Genomic DNA, 26768 nt, shown 5'->3' on the forward strand with positions numbered 1-26768 from the left:
GGTAGATTGCAGGCAATTACCTTCTCAGCAGTGTGGATGATACGCTGCAGTCTGCTCTTGTCTTTGGCAGTGGCAGCAGCGTACCAGACGGTTATGGAGGAGGTGAGGATGGATTCAATTATTGCTGTATAGAATTGCACCATCATTGTCTTTGGCAGGTTGAATTTCTTCAGCTGCCATAGAAAGTAAATCCTCTGTTGAGCTTTCTTGGTGAGGGAGCTGATGTTCAGTTCCCACTTGAGGTCCCAGGAGAGAATAGTGCCCAGGAAGCGGAAGGACTCTACACTTTTGACTGGGGAGTCTAACAGGGTGATGGGGGTGAGTGGGGCTGTATTCTTCTTGAAGTCCACAACCATCTCAACTGTCTTTAGAGCATTTAGCTCTAAGTTGTTCTGGCTACACCAGGTCACCAGGTTGTCAGCTTCCCACCTATAGTCAGACTCATCCCCACCAGAGATCAGCCCAATGAGGGTGGTGTCGTCCGCAAACTTCAAGAGTTTGACGGACAGATGATTGGAGGTGCAGCTGTTGGTATACAGAGAGAAGAGCAGTGGGGAAAGGACGCAGCCCTGAGGAGTTCTGGTGCTGATGGAGCTGGAGTCAGAGACTTGTGTTCCCAGCTTAACGCACTGCTTCCTGTCAGACAGGAAGTCTGTGATCCAGTAGGGCACGTTCAGCTGGAAGAGCTTGTCCTGAAGCAGGGCAGGGATGATGGTGTTGAAGGCAGAGCTGAAGTCCACAAACAGGATCCTAGCGTAGGATGCTGGGGCGTCCAGATGCTGTAGGATGAAGTGGAGGGCCATGTTAACTGCGTCGTCCACAGACCTGTTGGCTCTGTAGGCAAACTGAAGGGGGTCCAGGAGAGGGTCTGTGATGGCTTTGAGGTGTGCCAGGACCAGGCGCTCAAAAGACTTCATTACCACAGATGTAAGGGCGACCGGCCTGTAATCATTTAGTCCTGTTGGCCTTAGCTTTTTGGGCACAGGGATGATGGTGGAGGACTTGAGACAGGCTGGTACATGGCATGTCTCCAGGGAGGTGTTAAAGAGGTAGATGAACACCGGAGACAGCTGGTCAGCGCAGTGCCTGAGGGTGGCTGGAGAGACAGAGTCCGGCCCGGTTGCTTTGCGTGGATTCTGCCTCTTGAAAAGTCTATTAATGTCTCCCTCCTGAAAGGAGAGAGTCGTCTCTGTAGTATGGGTGGGGGATGGGGCCTCTTGAGTGGGAAGGGGTAGTTCAGGACAGTCCAATTGTCTTTCAAATCTGCAGTAGAACTCGTTCAGGTCGTTGGCCAGGCGGGAGTCGTTAGTGGTGTGGGGAGCTCTGGGCTTGTAGTTGGTGATCTGCCTGAGCCCTCTCCAGACAGAAGCAGAGTCGTTAGTAGAGAACTGGTGTTTTAGTCTCTCTGAGTACAGTCGTTTAGCCTCTCTCACCGCTTTGCTAAACCTGTTCTTCGACTCCTTGAATCTGTCTCTATCTCCACTCCTAAACGCTTCCTCCTTCTCCAACCTCAACCTTCTGAGCTTTGCTGAGAACCAGGGCTTGTTGTTGTTAAAGTTCACCCTGTTACGTGTTGGGATACAGCAGTCCTCACAGAAGCTGATGTAGGACGTCACAGCCTCTGTGAGTTCATCCAGACTATTGGTAGCAGTCGTGAACATATCCCAGTCAGTACAGTCTAAGCACGCCCGCAAATCTTCCACAGCCTCACTGGTCCACTGTTTAGATGTCCTCACAGCAGGTTTACAGAGTTTTAGTTTCTGCCTGTATGCAGGAATCAGGTGGACCATGGCATGGTCAGAGTGTCCTAGTGCTGCTCGGGGGACGGCGTGGTAGGCTCTACTGACTGTAGTGTAGCAGTGATCCAGAGTGTTCCCTTCTCTGGTTGGGCATTTAATGAATTGTATGTATTTGGGGAGTTCGTGGCTGAGATTACCTTTGTTAAAGTCGCCAAGTACGATAACCAACGAATCTGGATTTGCTCGCTCCACACTCAGAATCTGATCGGCGAGCATGCGTTGGGCCTCTTTAACCTGAGGACACGGCGGCAAATAAACTCCGACCAAAATGAGCGACGCGAACTCGCGAGGCGAGTAAAACGGTTTACAGGTTATAAAAATTGATTCAAGGAGTGGAGAACAATGTTTCAGAATCACTGTGACATCTACACTCCCCCCCACACTCCCTCCCACACTCCACTCCCTCTCCCCTCACCACGACCGCAGTGGCAGCAGCCTACGAGTGGCCAACGCTCAAGGCCCAGGCTGTACCAGGCGCAGTGCCGCCCCGCCGTGCCCAGGCAGGACAAGTGGCTGCGCACCGCCTGGATCCCGCGCGGCGACGCTCGCCGCATCTTCCTCGAGTTCCGCTTCAGCTTACGGCGCCGGTGCCCCCGTCGCCTCCCGGCCGCCGCCGCCTCCGCCGCCGGCTGCGACGACGACACGTTGGACGTTTACTACCGGGAGTCGGACGACCCCGGCGACGTCGCCGCCGGGGTCTTCGCCGACGACGAGCGGCGGCTCTTCTCCAAGGTCGACGTCGTCGGCTCGGGCGGGTCGGAGGTCGAGGCGGCGGGCGACGTGGGGCCCCTCTCCCGGGGCGGCCTCCGTCTGGCGTTCCGCGACACGGGGGCCTGCGCGTGGCTGGCGTCCGTGCGCGTCTACCGCAGGCGCTGCCCGGCCCTCGCGGTCCGCCTCGCCGAGTTCCCCGACGCTCCGGCCGCCGGCGACGGGCCGTGGGCGCTGTCGGAGGTGACGGGGGCGTGCGTGGGCCACGCGCTCCGGCCCGAGGGGGAGCCGGAGCCGGCGATGTTCTGCAACGCCGACGGCGAGTGGGAGGGCCACCCCGGGAGCTGCGTCTGCCGTGCCGGGTACCAGCAGGCGGGGAACGCCTGCCAAGGTGACGCGTTGGGATTTGTTTTAGTAGATTCATCATCGCTTACCCTCGAGAGAGATGTGGAAAGACCCAGCGGACCTCCCACACACTCACTCGCCCACTCACCCACTCACTCACCCACTCACTCACCTACTCACTCACTCACCCACCCACCCACCCAACCACTTATCCTCCCACCCACTCACTCACTCACCCACTGACTCACCCACTCACTCACTCAACCACTCACCCACCCACTCACTCACTCGCCCACCCACTCACTCACTCACCCACCCACCCACTCACTCACTCACCCATTCACCCAACCACTCACTCACCCACTCACTCACTCACTCACCCACTCACCCACTCACCCACCCACTCACCCACCCACATACCTACTCATCCACTCACTCACCCACTTTCTCACTCACCCAACCACTTACCCACCCACGCACTCTCTCACCCACCCCATCTCATCTCTCTCCCCATCTGCTCATCTCTCTCCCCATCTGCTCATCTCTCTCCCCATCTCTCGCTACTGACAGCACCAACAGTCTGTAAAGGTTCATAATAAAGGTGTTAAACTGAGTCTGTAAAGGCTACAGGTCGGGGGGCGGGACCTTTGTGCGTGCAGTGTGTGAGCAGGGCTCTTATAAGGAGACGGCCCAAGACAGCTCCTGCTCCCGGTGTCCGCCACACAGCACGGGCAGCGTCATCGGAGCGACGTCCTGCACCTGCCACGATGGATACTTCCGGCCCAGCGGCGAGCCCCAGTCTGTGGCCTGTGCAAGTTCGTTCACTATGCGCCATACACTACACTATACACTACTACACTATACACTACTACACTACACTATACAGTACTACACTACACTATACACTACACTACTACACTACACTATACACTACACTATACACTACACTATACACTACCTACTACACTACACTACACACTACACTATACACTACACTATACACTACACTATACACTACTACACTACACTATACACTACACTACTACACTACACTATGCACTACACTATACACTACTACACTGCACTATACACTACTACACTATACTATACACTACTACACTACACTATACACTACTACACTACACTCTACACTACTACACTACACTATACACTACTACACTATACACTACTACACTACACTATACACTACCTACTACACTACACTACACACTACACTATACACTACACTATACACTACACTATACACTACTGCACTACACTATACACTACTACACTACACTATACACTACACTATACACTACTACACTGCACTATACACTACTACACTATACTATACACTACTACACTACACTATACACTACTACACTACACTCTACACTACTACACTACACTATACACTACTACACTATACACTACTACACTACACTATACACTACCTACTACACTACACTACACACTACACTATACACTACACTATACACTACACTATACACTACTACACTATACACTACACTATACACTACTACACTATACACTATACTATACACTACACTATACACTGCTATGCACTATACACTACTACACTATACACTACACTATACACTACCTACTACACTACACTATACACTACACTATAAACTACTACCCTACACTATACACTACACTACACTATACACTACTATACACTACACTATACACTACACTATACACTACCTACTACACTACACTATACACTACACTATACACTACACTATACACTACACTATACACTACTACTATACAGTACTACACTACACTATACACTACTACGCTATACACTACACTATACACTACACTATACACTACCTACTACACTACTCTATAAACTCCGTTCCGCCCCCCCCCCCGGCCAGAGCCGCCGTCGGCCCCCAGGGACGTCGTCACCTCGCCGCTCTCCGCCGCCGCCTCGGTGACGCTCCGGTGGAGCCCGCCGGCGAATCCCGGCGGGCGCTCCGACCTCGCCTACTCCGTCGTGTGCCGGCTCCACCCGCCCCCCCTGCGGGGGGGGGGTGGGGAGAGGGGCCAGGAGCCGGCGCCGCCATGCGGCCCGGCCGTGAGGTTCCGGCCTCCGCTCCCGCTGACGAACGCCTCGGTGGAGGTGAGCGGCCTGCGTGAGAACGCCGCCTACACCCTGGAGGTGCACGCCACCAATGGCGTCTCCCGCCTGAGCGGCGTCCCCTCGGCGTTCGCGGCCGTCCACGTCGCCACGTCACGGGATCGTGAGTCGTCGTCCCCCCCCTCCTCCTCTCGCTCACGGCCATCGTCTTTCTTTTTTTGAAATCTCTTTTTCATCTTTAGATATTTAGTTGCTTTTGTCAAATATTTTTTTTCTATCTTTTTTAAATGGTTTTTTAAAATATTTTTTTAAAAATACATTCTCCTTTTTTAAAAGCTATAACATGCACATAACATTATAATAATATTATTCTTAAATGCTATGCAAAAACATGATAATTATATTATGATTAAAGACAATGCCGCCTGCATTTGCAGCCAGCCAATCACCGCTCTGCATCTTAGTTGGCATTTGCAGCCGGCCAATCACCGCTCTGCATCTTAGTTGTCCGCCTGCATTTGCAGCCAGCCAATCACCACTCTGCATCTAAATTGTCCGCCTGCATTTGCAGCCAGCCAATCACCGCTCTGCATCTAAATTGGCCGCCTGCATTTGCAGCCAGCCAATCACCGCTCTGCATCTAAATTGGCCGCCTGCATTTGCAACCAGCCAATCACCGCTCTGCATCTTAGTTGTCCGCCTGCATTTGCAGCCAGCCAATCACCGCTCTGCATCTAAATTGGCCGCCTGCATTTGCAGCCAGCCAATCACCGCTCTGCATCTTAGTTGTCCGCCTGCATTTGCAGCCAGCCAATCACTGCTCTGCATCTAAATTGGCCGCCTGCATTTGCAGCCAGCCAATCACCGCTCTGCATCTAAATTGTCCGCCTGCATTTGCAGCCAGTCAATCACCGCTCTGCATCTTAGTTGTCCGCCTGCATTTGCAGCCAGCCAATCACCACTCTGCATCTAAATTGTCCGCCTGCATTTGCAGCCAGCCAATCACTGCTCTGCATCTAAATTGGCCGCCTGCATTTGCAGCCAGCCAATCACCGCTCTGCATCTTAGTTGTCCGCCTGCATCTGCAGCCAGCCAATCACCGCTCTGCATCTAAATTGGCCGCCTGAATTTGCAGCCAGCCAATCACCGCTCTGCATCTTAGTTGTCTGCCTGCATTTGCAGCCAGCCAATCACTGCTCTCCATCTAAATTGTCCTCCTGCATTTGCAGCCAGCCAATCACCGCTCTGCATCTAAATTGGCCACCTGCATTTGCAGCCAGCCAATCACCGCTCTGCATCTTAGTTGTCCGCCTGCATTTGCAGCCAGCCAATCACCGCTCTGCATCTAAATTGTCCGCCTGCATTTGCAGCCAGCCAATCATCGCTCTTCATCTTAGTTGTCCGCCTGCATTTGCAGCCAGCCAATCACCGCTCTGCATCTAAATTGTCCGCCTGCATTGGCAGCCAGCCAATCACCGCTCTGCATCTTTTTTGGGCGTCTCTCGCTGCTCCTGCTCGCCCCGATGCGACCTCACACATCCGTGCACACCGCTTGCAAACCCCCCCAGCGCGCGTGTTACTCCACTACACATGTAACATTATAATTATATTATTCTTAATGCATATACCACTCTAATTATTATTCTTAAAGACATCTGTTATAATTATCATCATCATAGCCATGTTCGCATGTTCACCACAAAGCACCGCGTGTGTGGCTGTTGCAAGTTGAGTTGATTGCTCGCAAAGCGGCGTCCGTCTGCTTGGTGTTTGAACATCTCACCGCAACTCGTATTTCATTCAGCAGCAAGGGGAAACGCACACCGATTGTCACTCACCGCACCTCGAGACGTTGGCCAGGGGGGTAAACAAACGAGTTAGCGCGTGACCACATGCTGTGATTGCCCGCAGCACCGTCACCCGTGGTGCGTGTCCACACGGAGATCGTCTCTGAAGACGCCGTCCTGTTGACCTGGGCCGAGCCGGAGCAGCCCAATGGCATCGTTATGGACTATGAAGTCAAATGCTTTGACGAGGTGCGTAGCGGCTCGCGATTATCCATTTTACTTGCGCGCGTGTGCGTGTGAATGTGCACGCGCGTGCGTGCTGAGCGGTGGTGCAGCGATACGCGCTACGCTGCGCTACGAACTCGGCGTCTCGAGTTCGATTCCCGCTCACGGCAACCGGCACCGGTGACGATAATCTGAACGAGTCCTGGGTCTCCCCTAGGTCGACTCAGCCTCAAATTGAGTACCCTGGTGCGGTGTGTAGTAAACATTGTTGTATATATAGGTGTTATGAAATTCGCATAATTTATCCGAAATTATGTTAATCAGTGTAATTATGTGCATAAATTATGCTGATTCGAGAGATAATCGTATTAATTTATGCGAGTGAGCGTGGTTATGATAATGCAGGTCGTTATGGATTATAAGGTCGAGCCTCGGTGACGAGGATTGTGTTATGAATTGGAATAACGCAATTAATCGTATGCAGTGACGCAGGCGTTGTGAGCGTGAATGAGAGAGAGTCGATTCGACTCTGCTCTTTAATTCCGTATTATCGATAAGGATACGATTACTCTCGATTGAACATTATGAATTATGTGTGTTATGGATTATGTGTGGTGATAGTGTACTTATGATAGGTCCCCAGGATTCAGATCTCATACGCAGAACAATATTATGCAGGATTTCAGGAAGAATCACACACAAACGTTCTGCTTTTATCAATTTTATTTCTAGCTAACTTTAATTTTTGGATAATATGAAAACTCAATCTCTGGATTTGGAATTTCAACACAGCGTTAACATAATAACATCACGATTGCGTTGTTTCACCTCGATAGCGGCACCTGTGGTTAATTCCCGACGCGTAACGCAATCGATCGGTTGTTGAGAGAGAGATTAAAAATATGCGAACTATTCTATCAAACCTTAACTTTATAATATGCAAACTCGTATACTTGAATTGTTACACAATACGGCACTTGGTCTTTGATTCGTATCCAATCCTTAATACATTCTGATATGCGAAGTTATTATGCTTGAAATCGTCAGCACAGTACCACGTTGATGTTCGTTCATTGATTCATAACGATTATGAATTTAAAGCGTTCGACTGAAATACTTCTAATTACCTTATCAACAACACTCGATGGCCGCAATGCTTCGTTACTTGAATTGTCACACAACACAGCATTCGGTCATTGATCATGCGCGGCCCTTAATGCAATTATTGTCACGTTGTTAACAATAGGATGACTAATTATTATGCAACGCTACTCGTTGAAAGGGCACTCCAACCAGTATTATTCTTGGAGGCACAAATATGCGTTTGAATTCGTTATTTCATTCGTGGATACCAGCAAGATTATGTAGAAAGAAAATATTAACGAACGACTCAAGTATTTCTAATCGACTTCTCAACGCGACTCAATGGGTGGCGATGTTTCCTTTTTAGATCCTTATCTCGGGCCAATCTTTTAATTAATTGTGGCCAGATCCCTGACAGGGAACCGGTTGAGCACGCTCTTCACCCCCGCGAGCGGCGCTCCGTGGTGAGGTGCCAAGAATTAATCCTTGTTAATGGGTCAGTTGGTAATTTATGCGGTTAGAAGTACAGCCCCAGCACAATATTACAGAGGAAAATTATGAACACTCTTAAAAACGATGGATTATTCACTCGGTCGTTGCGATGTTTCCACAATCACGGATGGTTCAATGGCTTGAGGTTTTAGGCTTTGTTAATGACCCGTGTGTGTGTGTGTTGAATGGTATGAGTGGTGAAAGAGTAGGCCAATGTTCGGAATCGATTCTTTGCGTCAAGCAGACGTCTGGTTTGTCGTGTAGTGGGGGGCAGTGTATCATACGTATCAGTTGATTCTTCTTTCAGTAGTTGGTTCGGACTCGACGGATGTTGGTGAACGAGTAGATACGCTCTTTTGCTGCCCGTGTGCAGGGTGGGGTGGGGGCCACTACTAAGTCCCGTGTGTGGCAGATGGTCCCCGCGATAACGATCTGTTTGCCCTGGCGTGAAATTCCTCTCTCGCGCTCTTCGGGAGAGACAAAGGTGGTCGGGAGCACCTCTTTATACTTTCGACTTATATTTCTCAAATACCATTTGGTCCCATGTTCGCCAAGACTCGTGTTTGTAACTACGTCCTCCCGACACCTCTCGGTTTTACCGAGGTTCGAATTGTTATGATAGAATTATTAAAAAGAAAAATAATTATCATCCTGAGTTTAAGAGGTCCGTTTCTTGATTGTTGGAATCCATATCCCTTGGTTCTGTAAGGTTCTATAATGGAATGTCGTGTAAGGTTAACACGTTGTTATTATTAATATTATATTGCAATTTTCTTTAAAACTGTCTTTGCCTGGTTGCCGTGTGTGGGGTGGGGTGTGTCTCCTCATCAAACCCGGCTGGCTTTTCCAGATGGCCCCTTGTGATAAGGTGTAATTCCTGCTTCTCCGCGCTGTGAGAGGGACAAAGGTGGTCGGGGTTGCTTGGGATATTGTTTAAATTATTTTGCAAGTTTACCCGTTGTCTCATTCCTTCTCGATAACCTTTGATGTGACTTGGTATTCCTGCTCCAAGCTTTGTTTTAACAGTAAAAGTATTAAAGGTGAAAATCATTTGATAGCGAATTAATCATTGGATAATATTCACTGATGTGTCTGGTGGCCTGTTCTTAATTGGAGTGAGCGTTAGGATCGCTAATTCTATCTTATTCTTGTTGTTGCCTTTTTTTTTACTGGCAAATAAGGAAAAGAATATGTATACGATTTACCCTGTTGGCGTCTCCGTGTCTACTCTCTTGGTGTTCTGACCTCGGAGGGACCTTTCCTAAGGGCCCATCAAACTCTTGTTCACCTGGAGATGTTTGCCGATAGCTGTTACATCCTCCTCGCCTTGAGAGTTTTATTATTTCTTTATATATATATGGCCTGTTTATGACCGACATCTGGTTTTTCGTGTTTCTGGCTTACGGGTTTTATTCATTAAAAAATATAAATTGTTTGTCACGAAAGAAAGGAAAAAGAAATCTAGGTGTATGCATCCGTAAATATTCTTATGGATATTAATTGTGGAAAAAGGGCCGTATACAACAACATCACCACTGTGGATACAAAGGCGGCCGGGCGTGGTGCTGACCACCCACCCCCTCGTGTGCCTCCATAGGTGGCCGCTAACAGCACTCGCCCCGACAGTCTGCTGACACTATACGGGGGTTCTTTGTCTTTGCATTAGCAAGTGGAGGGCAGTAGAGTTAACACAACAATATGCTGTGAACCACGTGACCCAGGTTCAATGGGTCTCTGTGGGATGAGTCTGAACCCATCCCCCCCCCATCTGTACCCCCCCATCTGTACCCCCCCCCCCCCATCTGTACCCCCCCCCCCACCAGGATGACGACGACGAGAGAGAGGTAATGAGGCTGATCTCCAGCGTGCCGAGCATCAACGTGACGGGGCTCCGGCATGCCGCGGTTTACTCACTGCAGGTCCGCGCTCGCAACGCCGCCGGCTACGGAGACTACAGCCCCACACTCCACTTCCAGACGTCTCCCGCACGTGAGCAACAACACCACCATCCAATCACCACCACCACCCAATCACCACCACCACCCAATCACCACCACCACCCAATCACCACCACCACCCAATCACCACCACCACCCAATCACCACCACCACCCAATCACCACCACCACCCAATCATCACCACCACCCAATCCAGCCACCACCCACCACCACCAGCCACCACCACCCAATCACCACCAACCAGCATCAACCCTACCCAACCACTACCCAACCACTACCCACCCACCACCAACCAGCACCAACCCCACCACCACCAACCACCACCAACCCCACCACCACCAACCCCCAACCACCACCCCACCACCACCAACTAGCACCACCCACCACCAATCACCACCCACCCACCACCAACCACTACCAACCCCACCACCACCAACCACCACCCCAGCACCATCCCCACCCAACCACTACGCCGCCACCACCACCACCCCACCACCACCACTCACCAGCACCACTCACCAGCACCATCCCCATCACCTCAGCACCATCCCCACCCAACCACTACGCCACCACCACCACCCATCCACCACCACTCACCAGCACCATCCCCACCCAACCACTACGCCACAAGGACCACCACCACCACCACCCACCACCACCACCACTCACCAGCACCATCCCCACCCAACCACTACGCCACCACCAACCCCACTACCAACCTACCACGACCCCACCAACAGCACCACCACCCCACCCGTCCTGTCTGTTGTAGTTGTTGTGGTTGTTGTTGTAGGTGTTGTCCTGTTGTTTGTTGTTGTGTTGGTGGTTATTGTGGTGTTGTTGTAGTTGTTGTGTTTGTTGTTGTGGTTGTTGTGGTTGTTGTGGTTGTTGTAGTAAGTGAAGGATGTGTTTGTAACTCTTTCCCTCCCCCTCCCCCAGCACAAGCGACTCAGGAAGTGACCCTCTGGGCCTCCTCGCTGTCCGCTGGCCTCGTGGGGCTGATACTGCTCATCGCTACTGCCTGCATCATCGTCAAGAAGAGGTGGGGGGGGTCACACTGGGGGGGGGGGGTCACACTGGGGGGGGTCACACTGGGGGGTCACACTGAGGGGGTCACACTGGGGGGGGGGTCACACTGGGGGGGGTCACACTGGGGGGGGGGGTCCAACGGGCGTTCTGAGTGTTCCCACGTGATCTGGCTGCACCACCAAGAGGCAATCTCCCTGAACGTTGGGTAAGAGGCGGCACCCTCCAGAGCGAACTCGCTTCTTCAGCACTGCCGCCGCCGCCTTGATGGCTGCGTGCATCGCGTTGCGTTTGAAGGAGGAGGAGCAGGAGGAGGAGTGGTCACTGGCAAGCAGCAGAGTCGGAGCCTCGCGAAGAGAGACGACCTCGCTTCTACAGCGTGCGGGGTAAACGCTGCTCCACCTCGCGCGCACAGACACACACACCACCTCTAAAACACACACACACACATCTCATACACACACACATCTCTCATACACACACACCACTCACACACACACCTCTCACACACACACCTCATACACACACACCACTCATACACACACATACACACACCACTCATACACACACACACACCACTCATACACACACACCTCTAATACACACACACCTCTCATACACACACACACACCTCTAATACACACACACACACCACCTCTCACACACACACACCACTCCTCATACACACACACACCACCTCTCATACACACACACACACCTCATACACACCACTCCTCATACACACACACACCACTCATACACACACACACACCACTTCTCATACACACACACCTCTCACACACACACACACCACCACTCATACACACACACACCACTCCTCATACACACACACACACCTCACACACACACACCACTCATACACCCACACACACACCACTCCTCATACACACGCACACACCACTCACACACACACACCACCCCTCATACACACACACCACCCCTCATACACACACACACACCACCCCTCATACACACACACCTCTCACACACATACACACACACCACCCCTCACACACCACCCCTCACACACCACCCCTCATACACTCACAACAACAACCGCCATTCGCCACTAAGTGGCGGTGACGTCACCACGACGCTTGTGCCAGGCTATGTGCACCCTGAGGCCACGCGAAGTGTCGAACGCCCACTGGCAGGAGGTCACGGGGCAGACCCAGCAGGTGCCACGGGTCGACTGACTGAGATGACTGGCTGATGCACCACCTGTGCCCCCTACTGTGCCAACCCGCTGTGCTTTAGCCACCCGGCGCTCCGCTCGTTGTTGTGAGCATTGCTCCTCCACCCTCCGATGTTGGTGGTGGTAGTGGTACGCCACTCAAGACATTGATGCATGCACAAGTCGCTCTCCGCTCCTCCACTATTGAGAGACAGTGTTCTTCCTCTTCCCACGAAGAGGTGGCAAAAACCCCACCTGCCACCAGCACACCAACCACAATCACCGTTACCGCCATTGCCATCTTCACCCTCGAGCAACGGGGACGGAGCGAAGCGCGTGACAACGAGCGTGCGACTGGGAATCATGTCGCAGCTGGAGAGGGCGGTGTGACCTGGCCTTGACCAGGTCACTAAAGCAGAGATGTAGGTCTTGCTGGAATTCCCTACACATCTGCTGTAGCAGACGGACAGAAAATATCGCATCTGTGCAGGACCGCCCTTTCCTGAAACCGCATTTGGGCTCCGCAAGCCTCTCCTCAGCGTGCCTGGCAAGGCGATGTTGAATAATCCTTGCCAGGACCTTTCCCGGCACACTGAGGAGTGAGATGCCCCTGTAGTTGTTACAGTCTGTGCGGTCCCCCTTCTTAAAAAGGGGGACCGCCAGGGCATCCTTACAATCCTGCGGAACCCGTCCAGTGGTCCAGACTGTTGTTATGATGTCATATAGGGCAGTCTGTGCACAAACGCCACCCTCCCTCAGCATTTCGCTTGGGAGATCATCTCTGCCCGGTGCCTTTCCTGGTCTCAGACTCCGGATCGCCTTCAGTGCTTCCTCAACAGATGGCACCTCAGCCAGCCACTCACAGGGGGTGACTTCTTCCAATATTTGAGGCACCGCAGCCTCAGCAGGGTCATCCCCACTTTGTGCCATGATGTTTTCCTAGCTGAGAGATTTTCCCTCCTCCAGGACCTCACAGAAATGCTCAGCAAATCTGCAAACCGGTTCCTGGGGGTCGGAGATTGGATCACCGTTTTTTCCCCTAATGTTGGTAATAGGTGTGGCGCTGCAGGTTGCTTTTTTGATGGAGTTAAATAGAGATTTGTGATCACGGGCCACTGAGGCAGACTCCATCTCCTCAGCAACCCACGACCACCACCCATCCTTGCAGCGCCTCACGGCTCTCCGAACCTCCGAGCGAAGGATGCGGTAAGCCTCCTCATTCTCTGATGTGGGATTCTGTAGCCGATGACAGTGGGCCTGTCGCTTTTTCTAAACTATCCTGATCACCTCCTCTGTCAGCCAGGGTCTCTGGGGAGGTCTGGACTGCGTAACCAAAGCAGCCAATGCAGCTGCATGAGTCACAGTCCTAAACCTCGCCCATTTACCCTCGACATCAGGAGGAGTGGGGGACGATGCCAACCCCAGCCTCAAGCGATGATGAAATTTTCGCTTGCAACTTTCATCAGATAACTGAGACTAGGCCACTTTAGGTTGGAATGGGGTCCTGGGTGTACACCCACCACCGGAGTGGAAGAATGGCAGGCGCATCTCACAGATGACTAGTCGATGGTCAGAGGGCAGATCAGCTCCACGGTAGGTCCTGGTGTCAAAGACATGGGCTCGCATCCGCTGATTCGTCACTATGTAGTCCAGCAGATGTTCTTGCTTGGACCCGGCATGCATCCATGATGTTGTGTGGATGCGCCAATGTCGGAACAGCGTGTTGGTAATTACAAGCCCATGGGCTGAACAAAAATCAAGCAGCCTCCTACCGTTGTTATTGAGCTGATCTGGCCCATGCCCTCCAATCACTCCAGACCAGGTGCCAGCATCATGACCAACTCGGGCATTGAAGTCACCAAACAAGATGACTCTATCCCGAGGGGCCACTTTAGCCAGCACCTGTGACAGGTCATAGAAGGCATCTGACTCATCGGCTTTGCCTGCATCCCTCCACAGATGTTCGTCTTCGGTGGGGGCATAAGTAACCACGACCACCACTCCTCGTCTCCGGTTGATGGGAAGGCGAGCCCAAAGTAGCCTGGGGCTTACAGCTTCCCACACCTCATCACCACGCTCCCACGCCCCCTTCATTCTTGTGTTCAAAAGAAGAGCCACACCCTGTTGTTTGGCAGTCTGCTGCCTCGAGTAGAGGACTGTCCACCCCTCATTGTGACAGGAGCCAGAACCGGTCCACCGGACCTCCTGAATGCCACAGAGATCCAGGCGGTACCGGTCCAGCTCCCGACAGAGGAGTGGCAGCCTCTCCTCCGCAGTGAGCGTTCGAACATTCCACGTGGCCACACGAAGTGGCTTTTCGTTGTTTCTGGAGGAGACCCGAGGGTAGAGATTCAATCTCCTGGCTCTGCCAATTGGGGTTTGGCCAGGAGACGTCATAGACGCCTGTCCCCCCGGGGCCTCCGGCACAAGCTTATTAGTTACATTTTTTATTCGTAGTTTCGTGGTAAAAATGTTGAAGGTGGAGGGGTTACCGGCCCCTCGTACCCGTCCAGAGCCCCCGTTTAGCCACTGTGGTGGTCACAGACGCCATGAGAGGAGGGGCCAATCGGAATTGGCCCTCCCCCCACAGCACTGTCCACGACAGAGTTTCCCGTCCGGCACCGCGAGGAGGTAGGGGGTTGTTTTGCCGGACACTCACACACACACCACCCCACACACACCACCCCTCACACACCACCCCTCATACACTCACACACACACACACACCCTGTGCACGGTTGATTTCGCCGTTGCCACCCACAGTGAAGATGCCGGGCTTCAGGCTCTACATTGACCCACACGACTACGACGAGCCCAGCGATGCTCTCCGCGAGTTCGCGACGGAAATCGACGCCTCGCGAATCAAACTTGGACGCGTCATCGGAGCAGGTGAACGGGGGGGGGGGGGGGGACGGGGGCGGGCACGTCTGTACCGTGGTACCCGTTAACTAAAACTTACTCACAGGGCGCCCACTTCAAATGTTGACACTGCTGAGAATTTGCAACGCCGCCGCAAGAAATGTTTGTGCCTCCGGGGCTCTGGAGACCGCCTGGAGAAGGTTCCAGGCGCACGGTGACAACGACGGCGAACGAGTGGGAGAAACTCTTTGACTTTTGGAAGCTATTAACGTTACATTTGTTATCATGTTTAACACGTAGGCTTTCGCGAACCCAGATCATCCATACGTGACAAGCCTTACTAGTTGGCTGGGTCGGGTGGTGGCGAGTTTAACCATACATTTATAAATTTACGTGCACTAACCAGAGAAAAAAAATCTCCATTATGGATTTGTTATCATGTTACAGCGTAGTATTATTATTATCCGTTCTCTTTCCATGAAAAACCAATAGTCCAATATGTGTTAACATTTTCTTTGGTTCTTTCGGTAAAGTCACGTAGAATGAGAATAAAATAATAAATTGATAAAATAAAATAACACAATAATATTCTCACGACGTTTCGGCCACAACACAAGCGGCCTTCATCAGGTGAAGGGGACGAGACTGTCTGGACAGCGCTGTCCTCCAGACAGTCTCGTCCCCTTCACCTGATGAAGGCCGCTTGCGTTGTGGCCGAAACGTCGTGAGAGTTTTACCGCGTTATTTTATTTTAGCAATTTATTATTTTAGTCTCATTCTACGTGGTGGTGACTTTAGCGAAAGAACCAAAGAAGATGAATCCTCGCAGTCACGAAAGCTTCAAATCGAAAAGTGTTAACATTGTTTTGCAGCACCCCGTCGTTTGCCGTGGGTTCACACTCCCCAACGCATGCACCACACAGCGACCGGCCAGTGCACAACCAGCAAGCAATCGGCACGTTTTATTCACGTGACGAACCTTACTTAGCAGCTGGACGGGGGGGGGGGGGGGGGGGGGGTCCTCACACCTGCTCTACGTGCTACCCACTGTCATCGACCCCTCGGCCCGCAGGAGAGTTTGAGAAGGTGCACGTCGGATACCTGAAGCGCCAGGGCAGCAGCGGAGGGGCGGCGACAGTGCGCGTGGCCATCAAGACGCTGAAGGGCGGATCCAGCAAGCAGCAGCAGCAGCAGGACTTCCTGTGTGAGGCGAGCATCATGGGACAGTTCGAGCATGACAACATCGTCCGCCTGGAGGGCGTCGTCACCAAGAGTGAGCTTCGAGAACGTCCAATCGATGCCACACGCATTTTAAACAAACTAAAAACTGGCAATTAATCTTTGTTTGTTTTTTCCGGTAAAGTCACATATAAATAAGAAGTAATAAAATAACATAATAGCGTACGACGTTTCGGTTGCAACGCAAGCAGCCATCATCAGGTACAGAAGAACTAAATTTAAGAGAGAGGGGAAATACATAACCCCAGATGTATACAACCGAAACGTCGGACGCTATTATGTTATTTTATTATTTCTTATTTATACGTGACTTTACCGAAAAAACCAAAGATTAATTCCTGCAGTCACAAAAGCTTCGAACCAAGTTTAAAACTGGCAAGTCTGTTATGTAGCTGGCTGTCCAGTTGATTATGCCCGTTGTTGTAATCACTGGTGATTGTACTCAGATTGGAAATGTTGTGGATTTGCTCTCCAACACACCGGTGTGGTGTACTTCTATACTACACTATACACACTGCACATTACACTATACACAACACTATACACGACTATACACTACACTCCTCTATACTACATTATACACTACTATACACTACATGCCACTGGTTCTTTATGTTCTAAAGATGTAGATGCCACTGGTTCCTCACGTGCTGCAGATGTAGATGCCACTGGTTCTTCACGTTCTGCAGATGTAGATACCACTGGTTCTTCACGTTCTGCAGATGTAGATGCCACTGGTTCTTCACGTTCTGTAGATGTAGATGCCACTGGTTCTTCATATTCTGCAGCTGTAGATGCCACTGGTTCTTCACATTCTGCAGATGTAGATGCACTGGTTCTTCACATTCTGCAGATGTAGATGCCACTGGTTCTTCACGTTCTGCAGATGTAGATGCCACTGGTTCTTCACGTTCTGCAGATGTAGATGCCACTGGTTCTTCACGTTCTGCAGATGTAGATGCACTGGTTCTTCACGTTCTGCAGATGTAGATGCACTGGTTCTTCACGTTCTGCAGATGTAGATGCCACTGGTTCTTCACGTTCTGCAGATGTAGATGCCACTGGTTCTTCACGTTCTGCAGATGTAGATGCCACCACCATCTATTGCGCAGAGGTTGAACCTCTGACTCTCGGTTCAGAACGGGCAACCGGACGTACGAACAGGTTTGTTTGTACCTCTGAGAGTTCGTAAGAGGAACATTCGTAAGTAGAGGAGTCCCTGTGTATGAACCCACAGCGACGCATCTTGGCAGAGATACAAGGTGTGTATGTGACCAAGTGATGATGTTACGGTATAAGTCGTGAATGCTGTGCGTGGATTGCTAACGTTTGGTTTTCTTGTCCTCTCGACGAAGGTAAACCTGTCATGATCATCACCGAATTCATGGAAAACCATTCCTTGGATTTATTCCTCAGGGTAAGAAGTGGCAATGCCAAATGATGCGATCATCGGTGTGTTGCAGTCTCACACTCCTCAGCGGTTGTGTGTGTAACTGTCCACAAATGGAGAGCACACGGTGGCATTGTTGTGTGTGTGTGCCGTAGATCCTACTAACCGGGGCTCCGCTTGTGGTGACAACTGCACGCGTCTGCGTCAAACTTCCTTTGTACCTTACGTAGCCAACTGGCGCGGGGGGGGGGGGGGACAAACTAAACACAACAAGCGAGAGTTCTAAACAAATTAGTTTAGACAACGATGACTTAAACGCACATAGCAGCTCCCGGAAGAGCATTTCAGACGGCCGCACAACAAGCAGCACAACGTCACCCAGGCGGCTCCTCATCGCCTCCTCTTCTCCCTCCCTTCCTTCTCCCCCCTCTCCTCCCCCCTCTCCCCCCTCTCCTCCCCTCCTCCCTCCCTCTCTCCCCCCTCTGGCCGGGCACGGTTTAGATGAAGAAGGGGCACCTCGTGGTGACCCAGCTGCTCGGGATGCTGCGTGACGTCGCATCGGGCATGGAGTACCTGTCCCGCAGGGGCTATGTGCACCGCGACCTGGCCGCCCGCAACGTGCTCGTGAGTGGCGAGCTGACGTGCAAGGTGTCCGACTTTGGCCTCTCGCGGACGCTTCTACTGGACGCCGACCCCGAGGGAGCGTACACCTCCCGGGTAAGGCGGGGCAGGAAAAAAGAAGCGCCGGCGTCGTCGACGGCCGACGTTCGGCCGACGTTCGGCCGACGTTCGGCCGACGTTCGGCCGGAGTCGAGGAGAAGGCAAAGCCGCGCCGGCCCGGCGTGTGTCGGCGCGGCGTTACCGCTCCCTAAGGGGCTTCCGTTTTTCGCCGAAAGTACTTGCCGCCGCCGTGCGTCGAGCGAAATGCATTAACCTCACACACACACACACGCACACACGCACACACACACACACGCATACACACACACGCACACACACACACACGCACACACGCACACACACACGCACACACACACACACACGCACACGCACACACACACACACGCACACACACGCACACACACACGCACACACGCACACACGCACATACACACGCGCACACACACACACGCACACATGCACACACGCGCGGTGAAAGTGCGAACGTGCAGCGTACGGTGCCGTTGTCTTTGGGATTCACGGGTCCACACCGGAGACGGTGTGGACCCGTGAATCTCGACGCTCGGCGCGTCGAGGCGGCGCGAACTCGCGACGCCGGCTTTGACCCGGCAAACCCTTCGCCGCGTGCCGACGACGTCGGGCCGCGAGAGCCCCGCGTGCCGGACCCGAGGGCGAGGTCCCGTTGTGAATGTTCCCCACCAGGGGGGGAAGATCCCGATCCGCTGGACCGCCCCGGAGGCCATCGCACAGCTCAGGTTCACGTCGGCGAGCGACGTGTGGAGCTACGGCATCGTCGTGTGGGAGGTGACGTCGTACGGCGAACGGCCGTACTGGGACATGAGCAACCGGGACGTGAGTTCAGCATCGGCACCCCTGTGTGTGTGTCTGTGGTCTCTGTGTGTGTGTCTGTGGTCTCTGTGTGCGGCTGTGGGTCTCTGTGTGAGTACTCTATGGGTCTCTGTGTGTAGTCTATGGGTCTCTGTGTGAGTACTCTATGGGTCTCTGTGTGTAGTCTATGGGTCTCTGTGTGAGTAGTCTGTGGTCTCTGTGTGCGGCTGTGGGTCTCTGTGTGAGTAGTCTATGGGTCTCTGTGTGAGTAGTCTATGGGTCTCTGTGTGTGTGTCTGCGGTCTCTGTGTGAGTAGTCTGTGGTCTCTGTGTGCGGCTGTGGGTCTCTGTGTGATTAGTCTATGGGTTTCTGTGTGAGTAGTCTATGGGTCTCTGTGTGGTGAGTCTATGGGTCTCTGTGCGAGTAGTCCATGGGTCTCTATGCGAGTAGTCTGTGGGTCTCTGTGTGAGTAGTTTATGGGTCTCTGTGTGAGTAGTCTATGGGTCTCTGTGTGAGTAGTCTATGGGTCTCTGTGTGAGTAGTCTATGGGTCTCTGTGTGAGTAGTCTATGGGTCTCTGTGTGAGTAGTTTATGGGTCTCTGTGTGAGTAGTCTATGGGTCTTTGTGTGAGTACTCTATGGGTCTCTGTGTGAGTAGTCTATGGGTCTCTGTGTGAGCAGTCTATGGGTCTCTGTGTGAGTAGTCTATGGGTCTCTGTGCGAGTAGTTTATGGGTCTCTGTGAGTAGTCTATGGGTCTCTGTGAGTACTCTATGGGTCTCTGTGTGAGTAGTCTATGGGTCTCTGTGTGAGTAGTCTATGGGTCTCTGCGTGAGTACTCTATGGGTCTCTGTGTGTAGTCTCTGGGTCTCTGCGTGAGTACTCTATGGGTCTCTGTGTGTAGTCTATGGGTCTCTGTGTGAGCAGTCTATGGGTCTCTCTGTGAGTAGTCTATGGGTCTCTGTGTGAGTCGTCTATGGGTCTCTGTGTGAGTAGTCTATGGGTCTCTGTGTGAGTAGTCTATGGGTCTCTGTGTGAGTAGTACTCTATGGGTCTCTGTGTGAGTAGTACTCTATGGGTCTCTGTGTGAGTAGTACTCTATGGGTCTCTCTGTGAGTAGTCTATGGGTCTCTGTGTGAGTAGTACTCTATGGGTCTCTGTGTGAGTAGTACTCTATGGGTCTCTGTGTGAGTAGTACTCTATGGGTCTCTCTGTGAGTAGTCTATGGGTCTCTGTGTGAGTAGTACTCTATGGGTCTCTGTGTGAGTACTCTATGGGTCTCTGTGTGTAGTCTATGGGTCTCTGTACGTGTAGTCTATGGGTCTCTGTGTGAGTAGTCTATGGGTCTCTGTGTGAGTAGTCTATGGGTCTCTGTGTGAGTAGTAGTCTATGGGTCTTTTTGTGAGTAGTCTATGGGTCTCTGTGTGAGTAGTACTCTATGGGTCTCTGTGCGAGTAGTCTATGGGTCTCTGTGAGTAGTCTATGGGTCTCTGTGTGAGTAGTACTCTATGGGTCTCTGTGTGAGTAGTACTCTATGGGTCTCTGTGTGAGTAGTACTCTATGGGTCTCTGTGTGAGTAGTACTCTATGGGTCTCTGTGTGAGTAGTACTCTATGGGTCTCTGTCAGTAGTCTATGGGTCTCTGTGTGGGTAGTCTATGGGTCTCTGTGTGAGTACTCTATGGGTCTCTGTGTGAGTAGTCTATGGGTCTCTGTGTGAGTACTCTATGGGTCTCTGTGTGAGTAGTACTCTATGGGTCTCTGTGTGAGTAGTACTCTATGGGTCTCTGTGTGAGTACTCTATGGGTCTCTGTGTGAGTACTCTATGGGTCTCTGTGTGAGTAGTACTCTATTGGTCTCTGTGTGAGTAGTACTCTATGGGTCTCTGTGTGAGTAGTACTGTATGGGTCTCTGTGTGAGTAGTCTATGGGTCTCGTACCCCCCAGGTGATGGAGGCAGTAGAGGGCGGCTGGCGTCTGCCGTGCCCCATGGACTGCCCCATGCTTCTCCGCCGCCTCATGCTGAGCTGCTGGCAGCAGGAGAGCTCCTGGCGGCCCTCGTTCAGCCGCCTCGTTACCGCCGTCACTGACGCGCTGCACGACACGGCCAGGTGCGTTTGTGTGTGTGCGTCTGTGTGTGTGTGAGTTTGTCTGTGTGTGCGTGTGTCTGTGTGTGTGTGTGGGGAGCAAGAAAACAACCCCCTACCTCTTCGTGGTGCCGGACTGCAACGCTGTCGTGGGCGGTGCCGTGGGAGGAGGGACAATTTAAATTGGCCTTTCCCTTCATGATGTTTGTGACCACCACAGCGACCAAATGGGGGATCTGGACGGGTGCGAGGGGTTGGTAACCCCTCCACCTTCAATTAATTACGACTAAATCATGAATGAAATTTTTAATTAATAAGCTTGTGCCGGAGGACAGGCATCTATGACATCTCCTGGCCAAAACCCCATTTGGCGGAGCCGGGAGACTGAATCCTCACCATCGGAGCTCCTCCAGAAACAACAACAAAAAACCACTACGCGTGGCCACGTGGAATGTTCGAACGCTCACTGCGGAGGAGAGGCTGCCACTCCTCTGTCGGGAGCTGGACCGGAACCGCCTGGATCTCTGCGATATTCAGCAGGTCCGGTAGACCGGCTCTGGCTCCTGCCACCATGAGGGGTGGATAGTCCTCTACTCGGGGCAGGAGACTGCTAAACAACAGAGAGCGAGTGGCTCTTCTATCTAAACAAAAGAATGAAAGGGGCGTGGAAGCGTGGCGGTGAGGTGGGGGAAGCTGTAAGCCCCAGGCTACTTTGGGCTCGCCTTCCCATCAACCGGAGGCAAGGAGTGGTGGTCGTGGTTAGTTATGCCCCCACCGAAGACGAACATCCGTGGAGGGATGCAGGCAAGGCCGATGAGTCAGGTGAGCACCTGTCAAAGGTGCTCACCTGAGTTGGTCATGATGCTGTCACCTGGTCTGGAGTGATTGGAAGGCATGAGCCAGATCAGCTCAATAACAGCGGCAGGAGGCTGCTAAATTTTTGTGCAGCCCATGGGCTTGTCATTACCAACACGCTGTTCCGGCATCGGCGCATCCACGCACCATCATGGATGCAAGCAAGAACATCTGCTGAACTACATAGTGACAGAAGAGCATGTTCTGTCAGTCAACCCGTGGCACCTGCTGGGTCTGTCCCGTGACCTCCTGCCAGCGGGCGTTAGACACTCCACGTGGCCTCAAGGTGTGCATGGCCTGGCACAAGCGTCGTGGTGACGTCACCGCCACTTAGTGGCGAATGGCGGTTGTTGTTATGTATGTGTGTATGTGTGTGTATGTGTGTGTGTATGTGTGTATGTATGTTTGTATATGTGTGTATGTGTGTGTATGTTTGTATGTATGTTTGTATGTGTGTGTGTATGTGTGTGTGTATGTGTGTGTATGTATGTGTGTGTATGTGTGTATGTATGTATGTGTGTATGTATGTATGTGTGTACGTATGTGTGTACATGTGTATGTATGTGTGTGTGTGCATGTGTGTATGTGTGAGCGATAGTGTAGCGATAGTGTATGTGTGTGTGTATATGTGTGTGTATGTGTGTGTGTATGTGTGTATGTGTGTGTGTGCGTGTGGGGAGCGGTGGTATAGTGGTCAGCACACCGCCCTACGAACCCGGCGACACCGGATTTGATTCCCGCTCACGGCCAACACCAATGACGATTATCTGAACCGGTCCTGGGCCTCCACTAGGTCGACTCGGCCTCAAACGAGTACCCGGTGCGTTGTGTAGTAAGCATCGCTAGCACTGGGGCGACGTGATGATGACGCGCACCGCTTCCCAGTAAAACAAAAACAGGAAACGAGAGCGGGCGGCACAAACGTCGCGACCACTTTGGCCTTCTCACGGTCCCAATGAGGGTCTGCCCGGTGGTCGGTGTTCCACCCTCGTCACCTTCCACTCCCTTCTCTCCCCCTGCCCAGCTTGTCGTCTCCGGCGGCGGTGGCCTCCATTCACGGCGACGCCTTCTCACCGCCAACGCCAACGCCGATTCCGCCGCCGTCTCCTCCCACTCGGTTGTAGTCGTGTTCGCTGGCGCGTCCTCCACTCGGGGTCTCAGCGTTTGCCTCTCGTGTCCCGTTGGGTTTTTCTCACGGCGCTCCCCCGTCGGTTTTAACACTTTCTATTGTTTTTCCCCCGCTCACGACGACCTGCGTCTTCCCCGTGCTCGTTTGTTGTTCGCGTGCCTCCTCTTTGATCCCTTAACTTGTGTAATGACAGGGTGACACCTGCCGGCCTGTAGGGGTAATTGACGGTCGTGGCTGCATCACATCGTCTCTTCGTGTTCTTTACTAACCACACAGACTATAGTGGAAGCAGGGCCGACGACTTACACAATCCCTGGTCAGCTCCTCTCTCCGCTGCTGGATGACGCCGTTACTGCTGCTGCTGCTGCGTGCGGCCGTGATTCGACTGCTGCTGCTGCCACGTCTCCAGGCGTTTGAGTTGTGCGCTGAGTTGAGGCTCTTTATGTAATCACTACCTGGGGGCTGCTGCGTTGGTTCATCCACTAAGGGGGAGTTGGGACATCGCCCCACAAAGCAGCTCGAGATGACAAATTACTTTTCTAATAAAAAAATTAACTTTTCCCGCAAATTGTTTTGTCGTGTTTCAAAAAAAAAGTCGTATTGTCTATAAGCGCCCGCCGCCGGTAGATGAGACAGTTTTATCACTTTCATGGGAAGCCCCGCCTAGTGGCAATGTCACGGAGCGACGTCGCAATGGCAACCTGTGGCGGAACGAACGAGCGAGGAGCCAAAGTGGAATGGCAGAAGCTCACGCGGCAGGAGGTCGCAAGACAATTCGGATTGTGGTGGGGAGGTCAACTGACTGGGTGGGTGGGGGGGCGACTGGCAGAGCTGCCCACCATGCCAACTCCACCAGCAGGGAGAGCCGCCACCTCACGCCCGTGGTGCCTTTCAAATTGCGGTTGAAACTTGAACTTTTGAACTTGCGGTTGAAACTTGAACTTTTGAACTTGCGGTTGAAACTTGAACTTTTGAACTTGCGGTTGAAACTTGAACTTTTGAACTTGCGGTTGAAACTTGAACTTTTGAACTTGCGGTTGAAACTTGAACTTTTGAACTTGCGGTTGAAACTTGAACTTTTGGACTTGCGGTTGAAACTTGAACTTTTGAACTTGCGGTTGAAACTTGAACTTTTGGACTTGCGGTTGAAACTTGAAATTTGAACTTGCGGTTGAAACTTGAACTTTTGAACTTGCGGTTGAAACTTGAACTTTTGAACTTGCGGTTGAAACTTGAACTTTTGGACTTGCGGTTGAAACTTGAACTTTTGAACTTGCGGTTGAAACTTGAACTTTTGAACTTGCGGTTAAAACTTGAACTTTTGAACTTGCGGTTGAAACTTGAACTTTTTGAACTTGAGGTTGAAACTTGAAATTTTGGACTTGCGGTTGAAAGTTGAACTTTTGAACTTGCGGTTGAAACTTGAACTTTTGAACTTGCGGTTGAAACTTGAACTTTTGAACTTGCGGTTGAAACTTGAACTTTTGAACTTGCGGTTGAAACTTGAACTTTTGAACTTGCGGTTGAAACTTGAACTTTTGGACTTGCGGTTGAAACTTGAACTTTTGAACTTGCGGTTGAAACTTGAACTTTTGGACTTGCGGTTGAAACTTGAAATTTGAACTTGCGGTTGAAACTTGAACTTTTGAACTTGCGGTTGAAACTTGAACTTTTGAACTTGCGGTTGAAACTTGAACTTTTGGACTTGCGGTTGAAACTTGAACTTTTGAACTTGCGGTTGAAACTTGAACTTTTGAACTTGCGGTTAAAACTTGAACTTTTGAACTTGCGGTTGAAACTTGAACTTTTTGAACTTGAGGTTGAAACTTGAAATTTTGGACTTGCGGTTGAAACTTGAACTTTTGAACTTGCGGTTAAAACTTGAACTTTTTGAACTTGAGGTTGAAACTTGAACTTTTGAACTTGCGGTTGAAACTTGAACTTTTGGACTTGCGGTTGAAACTTGAAATTTTGGACTTGCGGTTGAAACTTGAACTTTTGAACTTGCGGTTGAAAATACTCTTTGTTTTTTTCGGTAAAGTCACGTAGAAATAATAAATAATAATGAAATAAAATTACATGATAGCATACGACGTTTTGATTGCAAAGCAAGCAATCATCATCAGGTATAGAAGAGCTAAATTTAAGGGAGAGAGGAAACACAGAGAGATGGAGAAGCACATCAAATTGAAACAAGATTTAGTAAAATTTTGGAAACAATATAATGCAGCACAGAGGGTCGGTCAAAACACAATTAACGCATGGTCTGGCTGATTAAGTTATTTCAAAGATTGCTAAATTATAGGTTAAGAGTGATAGAGTACAGATCACAGACACATATACTGACATCCAAGCAGAGAGAGCCAGCACAGAGACACAGAGAGAGACACACACATGGGACAGAGTGAAACAATGCTTCTATTTAGCTATCAACACATACATTACATTATACACTACACTATAAACTACACAGAACATTTTTTTTGTTCCTCTCACACAGCTTAAAAGCCGTGATCTGAACGTGGCTCTCTCACTCCAGCGCTGTCCTACCAGACAGTCTCGCCCCCTTCACCTGATGAAGGCCGCTTGTGTTGTGGCCGAAACGTCGTGAGAATATTATTGTGTTATTTTATTTTATCAATTTATTATTTTATTCTCATTCTACGTGACTTTACCGAAAGAACCAAAGAAGATACACAGAACATCTATATACATAGCTATCAACACATACACTACATTATACACTACACTATAAACTACACACAACATCTATATACATAGCTATCAACACATACACTACACTATAAACTATACACACCATATATATACATAGCTATCAACACATACACTACACTATACACTACATAATAAACTACACTCATCTATATACATAGCTATCAACACATACACTACACTATACACTACACACACAACATCTATATACATAGCTATCAACACATACACTACACTA

At 51.1% G+C, this 26768-nt stretch overlaps 1 protein-coding gene across 1 annotated transcript in view; it reads left to right on the plus strand.

The window, feature by feature from the left end:
* The window catches only part of LOC142922446 (ephrin type-A receptor 5-like), a 34907-nt gene extending 10322 nt beyond the window's left edge, over positions 1 to 24585 (plus strand). The window contains exons 4-17 of the mRNA XM_076063247.1: positions 2226 to 2898; positions 3512 to 3667; positions 4766 to 5131; positions 6880 to 7004; positions 10379 to 10544; positions 11453 to 11555; positions 11837 to 11925; positions 15498 to 15623; positions 16666 to 16866; positions 18188 to 18249; positions 18724 to 18939; positions 19606 to 19755; positions 21674 to 21837; positions 23693 to 24585. Of these exons, the coding sequence (XP_075919362.1) occupies positions 2226 to 2898; positions 3512 to 3667; positions 4766 to 5131; positions 6880 to 7004; positions 10379 to 10544; positions 11453 to 11555; positions 11837 to 11925; positions 15498 to 15623; positions 16666 to 16866; positions 18188 to 18249; positions 18724 to 18939; positions 19606 to 19755; positions 21674 to 21837; positions 23693 to 23792 (2697 nt within the window). The 3' untranslated portion in view covers positions 23793 to 24585. The remainder of the gene's footprint in view (positions 1 to 2225; positions 2899 to 3511; positions 3668 to 4765; positions 5132 to 6879; positions 7005 to 10378; positions 10545 to 11452; positions 11556 to 11836; positions 11926 to 15497; positions 15624 to 16665; positions 16867 to 18187; positions 18250 to 18723; positions 18940 to 19605; positions 19756 to 21673; positions 21838 to 23692) is intronic.
* The last annotated feature ends 2183 nt before the right edge of the window (positions 24586 to 26768 follow it).

Source organism: Petromyzon marinus, unplaced genomic scaffold (assembly GCF_048934315.1).
Source record: "Petromyzon marinus isolate PM22_M1 ecotype Great Lakes invasive population unplaced genomic scaffold, UKy_Petmar_22M1.pri1.0 PM_G_Scaffold_96, whole genome shotgun sequence".
Lineage (NCBI taxonomy): Eukaryota > Metazoa > Chordata > Hyperoartia > Petromyzontiformes > Petromyzontidae > Petromyzon > Petromyzon marinus.